This window comes from Dromiciops gliroides, chromosome 2, assembly GCF_019393635.1.
Source record: "Dromiciops gliroides isolate mDroGli1 chromosome 2, mDroGli1.pri, whole genome shotgun sequence".
Classification (NCBI taxonomy): Eukaryota; Metazoa; Chordata; class Mammalia; order Microbiotheria; family Microbiotheriidae; genus Dromiciops; species Dromiciops gliroides.
Window position 1 is genome coordinate 113,437,964 of NC_057862.1, and position 8,028 is coordinate 113,445,991.

At 38.8% G+C, this 8,028-nt stretch overlaps 1 protein-coding gene across 1 annotated transcript in view; it reads left to right on the plus strand.

The window, feature by feature from the left end:
- The window catches only part of PDE8A (phosphodiesterase 8A), a 262,918-nt gene extending 255,711 nt beyond the window's left edge, over window positions 1-7,207 (plus strand). Inside the window, 2 exon segments of the mRNA XM_043987196.1 lie at window positions 1,695-1,824; window positions 5,783-7,207. Coding sequence (XP_043843131.1) covers window positions 1,695-1,824; window positions 5,783-5,889 — 237 coding nt within the window. The 3' untranslated portion in view covers window positions 5,890-7,207.
- The last annotated feature ends 821 nt before the right edge of the window (window positions 7,208-8,028 follow it).

Genomic DNA, 8,028 nt, shown 5'->3' on the forward strand with positions numbered 1-8,028 from the left:
TCTCCCTTTAATAGATAGATGAATGTAGGCCTTTCTCTGTCTCTTTACCAAATTCTTATTCTCCTTAATAAATGCTTAAAAGTGTAACTCTTGCTAAAGCTTATAATTTATTGGAGACCACTCATTAGATATTTTAGACAGTATAGCTAGAATTTTAGTCTTTACAGCTGGCATACCCAGACAAGCTCCAAACGTGACAATATTTTGAAATAATGTAGTCAAAGGAGCTAAGTCATTGGACCAAGAGCCATATTTTACTCCAGATCTTCAGAAATAGCAATTTCTTCTATTTAAACAATAATTATCATGAATGAAAGGATATCATTTATGAGCAGGACTAACATAAATTGCAAATTTAATTCAGTTCATCAAGCAAGGCACTAAGATAGGTGCTAGGGAAACAAAGACAAATAATGAAGCAATCCCTGCCCTCAAGAAGTTTACATTATAGTGACATACTCAGATAAGTCAATACAAAGTGACTGTAAGATGGGGAAGAGCATTAACCACAGTGGGGGAAAGAAGAGGATCAGAAAAGGCCCAAGTTAGGATTTGGCACACAGGTGGAACCTCAAAAGGACCTAGTATGGGAGACAGCCTATGCAAAGACACAGAGGTAAGAGATAGAATGGTGTGTATGAAAATCAATCAGCAAGCATTCGTTAAGAACTTACAATGTGCTCCAGACTGTGCTAAGTGCTGGAAATAGGAATACACACAGAAAGAAAATCCTTGCCCTCATGGAGCTTGCATTCTAGAGAAAGAAGACAACACGTAGAAGGAAGCTGAAAACAGGAAGTACCTGGTGTGAGGACATGGTAGAAAAGTTGGAAGAGTCAGGACTGCATCCTAGAGATGAGCGAAGAAATGTTTGGCTTGGACATCCTCCTTCAAATAAAAGTTGTGGGAGGAACCAACCAAGCCAAGGAAGAGAACACCACTTCCAATGTGAGAAATAATAAAGGGGTGGAGTGAGCTTCCAGGGTAGGTGGTTCCTATAGCATGGTAGAGAAAATCTGCTGAGAAGCAAGTGTACAGCTCAGAAAGAAAGAGCAAGCAGATCATTTTGGTTGAGTGTACAATGGGGAATAATGTGAAATGCATCTGAAGAGATAGACTGAAGCCAATAATGATGAGTTTTAAATGCCAAACATAGAAGTTTCTATTTTTTTAATAGAGGCAATAGGGAGCCACTGGAAATGGGGATGAGAGAAGTCCAACTTCCTTTGTGTTACAAATGAGGAAATTGAGGTCTAGAGGGGTTTGATACTTTGTCCAGCATCAGATAGCCAATTAACACTCAAAGAATGTCAAAGAATGTTAGATCTTGTAGAAGAGATCTTGCCATCCCACTGGTAGCTATTTATTGCTTGAGAGTCTCTTCTGAAGTATCTCAAAAAACATCAGCAGTATGTTGTTATTATCATCCTAATGTTAAGGGCATGTGTGTCTCAAAGTACTCCTGGCCCCAGAATAGTCTTATGTTAAAAGTTGCTACCTTTGAATGGGATTGGATTATGTTGGCTGTTGACATGATAATGGTTCCTTATAGTTGAACTTTTCCCATCTACAAAAAAAAAAAAGAATTTCCTGAGTGTCACTGTTTTGCCCAAAACTGGGTTGAGTATGACCTGATGCCAGTGAGTATTCCTGACAAATGTTTTCTGATAAATGATATATTTTCTGATTGGCAGACTGATGAAGAGAAGAGGCAAGATTTACCCGTGGTAATGCCAGTTTTTGACAGAAACACTTGCAGCATCCCCAAATCCCAAATTTCATTCATTGACTACTTCATTACGGACATGTTTGATGCCTGGGATGGTAAGAAATCATCTGGAATATTTTTTCTTTTTCTTTTTTTTTTCTTTTATGGGGCAATGAAGGTTAAGTGATTTGCCCAGGGTCACACAACTAGTAAGTATCAAGTGTCTGAAGCTGGATTTGAATTCAGGTCCTCCTGAATCCAGGGCTGGTGCTCTATCCACTGCGCCACCTAGCTGCCCCCCATATTTTTTCTTCCAAGTTAAGATGATTCAATTTACACTGTTTGCATCTGGGCCACAATTTTTCACCTTACTCCTGACCAAAAAGCAAAACAATACCACAGAGAAGCCTAAGCAGAGCAAGAGAACAGAGGGTATTTTCCTCTAATCATACCTAGCTACATATTCCCAAAATGGAATGCACTTGTCGTTGTAAAAAAGGCTGGAGAAGAAACCTCATTAGGGAATTTTTGTAAACTAAACAGCACCAAGTGTATTTCAATCATGTCCTTGAAGACTGAAGTACAGGATTTAAAACATCAGCTTCTTGTAATGGCCTAATTATGTTTCCTGTGATTGGAAACTGAGAATATAAATGTGGTTATGAGGCTATTCTGTGGGTCCCTGCCAGAAAGTCTTTGCTTTTGGACTCTTCAGTCCTGTAAAGTCATTGCTGCTTTTGAGAAGGTGTCAAGAGCTGTGCAGACATCTGGAACACTCATTATTTACTTGTACAGTTGATTCTTGATTATCTGTACTAATGGGCATGAGCATACAAAAGGGTAGATCATCTTTTTTTTTAATCATTTCTATTTGGCTCTGGCAAGTGTTGTGCTAACATTTGCATAGGAGTACGTCTGATGGTCTGGGAATTCAGACTCACTTCAGAGTCATTTCTCCCAGATATGCCGGGAAGACCTGACTCAAAAAAGGCTGGGAAACCGCCTAGGTTCCCGAAACTACTCCCTCTATGTAACTCATTCCATGTTTGGTAGAGTTTGGTAGACTGATCTCTTTCTGCTGAAAGACAAAGTCTGCCCTCTCTCACAGCTTCATTGGAACGATGAACTTGAATGTAGGGGTGGAAAACTTTTAAGTAACTAGGATAATAGAATCATATATTCAGAAGTTGAAGCCGATACTATAGATTATCTATTATACAGGGGCCCCCCTCCTCATTTTACAATGTTGAGATACTCATTCAAAAAACATTTACTGAGCATTTGTTGACTATTGGCTATTCTGTTTGACACTTTGGGGAATACAAATAAGCACATTTGATAATCCCACCCAGGTGACTTTAAAGATTATAGGATCACAGATTTTGAGTCAGGAAGGACCTTTAAACTCCTCTTCTCCAACTCCTTCATCTTACAGATGAAGAAATTGAGGCCCAGAGAAGTGACCTGCCCCAAGTCACAAAGGCAAGAAATAGCAGAGCCAGAATTTGAATCTCAATCCCCTGCATCTAAATCCATGTCATTTAGTCTAACATTTATTCTACAAATGAGGAAACTGAGGCCCCGAGAGGTTAAATGATGTGCCAAAGGTCATACAGTTAATAAGCAGAACAAAAGATTTAGACTGAGGGCCTCTGGTTTTAATTCAGTGCTCTTTCCACCATACCACATTGTATCTAGTTAGGTAAAATATAAATATATATGTGTGTATGTATATAGATAATATATACACACATATATAAACGCATATATATATATATATATATATATACATACATACACACATATGCCTGAGATGCAGAACCACAAGTTCTAGATTTACAAAGAGCAGGTTTAGACTTGGGGCTGCTTTCCAACTCATGTCCTTTTGACTCCATTCACAGGAAGGTTCCCACCTTAGAATATAGTTCATGTCTAGGTTTCAACCAATGTTGGTAAAAAGGGTTCCTGGTTCTCATGCAAGCACTGAAGGTAACAATGTCTTTCAGATAACCAACAGCTACCAAAAAATGCAGAACAATACAAAGGATTTATAGTAGACTATTAAAAAAATATAAAATTCTTGTGTCAATTTCCAGTGAGTTCCACCTTCTACCCTATAGACCTATAGAGAGAGGCCTCTGGTCTTATAGTACTAGCCTTAGGGTTTGTATTTCCCTAGGAAGGAAAACAAATTGGGGCCACTAGAAAAGGGTACTACTCATATTCTGTTGGTTATTGCCTGCATCCCAGGGATCCATATAGGCCTTTAGGCTTCCAGTGAAACACTGAGAATGCATATTCCCTCAGAAAAAAAACAAACAAACAAACTTGGACTTGTTAAAGAGTCCAACCCCTTCTCCTCAGACTCATGTAGAACAATTCACAGTAGTCTCATAAGGTAAAGTCCAGGTTTTGCTCAGCTAAATCAAATGAAATAATATCTGTAAAGTGCTGAGCCCAGTGCCTGGTGTATATATAGTATGTGTTAAATAAATACTTGTTCCTTCCCTTCTAAAGTGTGGCTCAGTCCCTCTCTGCTCCACCAGCTCCAGGGCCTTGTCCCTGACACTCTTCTCTTCAAAATGCTATTATTCAGGAACTTCTCTTTCTAGAAGTTCAAGGGAATCATAGCTCAGATTTAGAGCTAGAAAGGACCTTAGAGGTTTTCAGAAACAACTCCCTCATTTTACAGATAAAGAAACTGAGACCAAGAAAAGTGAAGTGATTTAACCATGGTCAAATAACTAGTAAATATGAAGGGTAATCATTCCAACCCAGGTCTTTCTGACTCCGAGTCCAAAGGGAAAAGATGGGTCCCCGAGAGGCCATGCTGATATACAAGTTCCAGGTCCAGGTATTAACGTCTGATATGAAGTGTTTGGTCTCTGGTCTGTGTTCAGACTAGATCTCCTAGGTCTGCCCACTCTTTTGTATAAGTTCAAAGCAAAAAAGTGGCTCTGATCCACAAATAGCTTGAGTGAATCAAATTATCCCCAAATACTGAGACTTAAATCACTCATCCTCAATAAAATGGGGAAAGGTTGCCAAGTATCCAAGCAAAGGGAACATCCTAAATTATCTCTAGGAAGCTGTTAATGGACATGTCCACACCCTCCATAAGAAGTGTGATCAATGTCCTAAACCAAGGCTTATCTCCATAAAGGTGATTAATTAACGAGGAACAATTTACCTCATCAAACTGACCAGGTTCTCTTGCTCAGTACTCATCAAAAGTAAGCTCTAGTACAAAGCCATGCAAGAGTTGCCTCAAGCTTGCATAAGACAAAGGGCCAAATGAAGAGGAGAGACAATCACTGTTATGGAAGTTTAGAAAAGGGATTGATCCCCATAGTTTGGAGTGGTTCCAGAGATAGAAAGTCACTTGTACAAGATCACTTAGGTGGAATGCAAGATTTGTCTCAAAGTACAATTCAGATATTGAACCCATAGGAAATTAGAGTTGACTGTGGCTATTTCATGTTATATAGGTCACGTAAACATTCACAATGGATCTTTATCCATTTCCTTTTTTAATTTAACTTTTTCAATTAACAAAAATCTATTTTCTCTCTTCTCCCCATCCTCTCCTCCCCAAGAAAAAAAGGAAAAACAAACATGTATAGCCAAGGAAAAAAAATCCCATATTGGCCATGTCCAAAAGAATATGTCTTAATCTGTACCCTGAATCTATCACCTTTTTGTCAAGAGGTAGACAGTATGGTTCATCATGGATCCTCTGGAATCATGGTTGGTCACTGAGTTGATCAGTTAACTAAAATCCTTCATAATTGTTTGTCTTTGTTATTCTCCTGGTTCTTCTCATTTCACTGCATAAGTTCATATAAATCTTTCCAGGTTTCTCTGAAATCATCCCCTTCATCATTTGCTATAGCACAATAGTTTTGTATTACATTCGTATACTATAATTTATTCAGCCATTCCCCAGTGGATTGGGTATTCCCCTTAGTCCCAGTTCTGTGCCATTATAAAAAGATATTTGTACCTAGGAGTTTTTTTTCCTAGTTCTGTTTCTTCTAAAACGAGGGGGTTATGCAATGACATCTTTCTCTCTAGCCTTTGCAGATCTGCCCAACTTAATGCACCATCTTGACAACAACTTCAAATACTGGAAGGGACTAGATGAGAAGCAGCTGCGGAGCCTACGACCACCACCTGAATAGCGATTGCTCCTCCCTCACCCAGCCCAGGCATCCAGATGCATTGTTCTTCAAGCTCACTTGGGTTCATCTTAAGCCAGAATCATTTGGCCTTTTCAGTATTAGTCAGACCGGCCCATGCACTTGAGGATCTTGAAAGAATATGGCAGACTCCTGTGGCCTTCAACATTGGAAACCCACGGAGTAGAGTTAGTCTTTCCCTGATGTTACACTGGATGGATGGCTGCAGAGACTATCCTGAAGAAGGTTAAATATGAACCATACATCTGCATTCTCACCATACAAGACAATGCAGCTTGGAAGTATGATAGAAGAAATTCCCGGATCCTCAATTCAACAAGTGAAGGAGAAATCCCCATTTTGGTGACTCATAGCTTTGTGGAGAATGTTCTGTGCTGGGTTTAGCACTTAAGAACTGCTAATAACAATTAGACATTTAAAGGCAACTCTTTATGAACAAGTTTTTGTTCTATGAAAAATAGACATCTATTTTTTCACATCGCAGAAGGTGCAATCATTCACTTCTGAGCACTACTGAAAGTGACTTCTCTCATAAGAAATTTAGTAGCAAATGTAAAGAAAAAAAACCACAAAGAATTTTTTGAAGTTGATTGTTAGCATCTATGATTAAAATATGTTTTATTTATTTTGTTAGATGTTCAATATTTTCTATGAATTTATAAATACTTAAAAGCCAAAGCCAACTTTAGATGCCATTACAAATTTACATGATTCATTTCATTGATATGCATTACTTGATGTACAGACCTTTTATTTTCATAATGCAAAGACAAAATACTATCCAATGACACACATTTTTACTGCAATCTATGGGCAACTGTGTATGTTAACTGTCGTCTCAGATTTATGCTAATCAAAAAAGGTTGTTTGGTTGACAGGTCTCACTCACTCCAGAGTACAAAGGTCTGAAAGGCTCTTCTGCTCCAGAAACACCTGAGCTGTGCTACGCTAGCTATTGTTCTCTGCTCTTGTTTGCCGATGACTTCCCAAAGTGAAATTGTACAACTCTTGGTCAGACGGGGAAAAAAAGTTAGGACTGAACATTTTTTTCTCCTTTAAAATTTTATAATTAAATTCCCTATCAAAAGTCTGCCTTATTTTATACAGTATTTCTACAAAGCATTCCATATCATAGACAAGGGAATAACCAATGGAATATTTAGTGAATCTCAGCATTTTATAGCCTCTCTATTTTCCTTGGCAGTGGAAATCTTTAACTCTGGAAATTTGTAAAGGTTCTGTACCTTCACAATTTGAATGAAGTAAACACCAGAAAACAATAAAACATATATTTTAAGAAGTGTCTAAGCTTGAACTGTTTCATATTCCACATGTTCTATATTTTTTCATTCCCTGCGATACTTCCTGATAGGGATAGGGATTAGAGCTGTGATTTAGTATAATGAACTCCTACTACCAGCCTCGTTCAGCATTTGTCATGCAATGATAGTCTTAGAAAGTTTACTAAACCACTAAGAGGTTAAGTGACCTACCCCAAGTCACAAAGCCAGTATATGTCAGTGGCAGGACTGGAACCCGGGTCTTCCTTGCTCTAATGCTGGTCCTCTGTCCACTACATTGTATTGTTTCTCAAATACAGTTTTAAGAAAAGTCAATTCAGGTATGGTTTCACACCTCTGCCACTGGGTGAGATTTAAGACTGATAGAATTGCATGAGGCCAGAAGTTTTAAGTGGTAGTAGGGAATATACACTGATTAGGTACCTATATAAGTGAGTCCCCTAGAGGAGGGGGCCACCAGGCTACATATGAAGAGAGATCACCTGACTAAGGTCTGAAATGGAGTTGATCAAACTTCCCTGTTAATCAGCAATGGAAGGGAGGGAAGGAAGGAAAGAAGAAGGGAGTGAAAAGGGAGGGAGGGAAGGAAAGAAGAAGGGAGTGAAAAGGGAGGGAGGGAAGGAAAGAAGAAGGGAGTGAAAAGGGAGGGAGGGAAGGAAAGAAGGTTTAATATGTGTATAACCTTGGGTCTTAGTCTGAACTTCAGCTTCTTTATCTGCAAAATGAAGGGCTTAGGTTGGGATCATATATTTAAAACCCGAAGGAACGTATAGGTCATTTAGACCACCCTGCCCCTCATTTTACAGATGTCAGAGCTGAG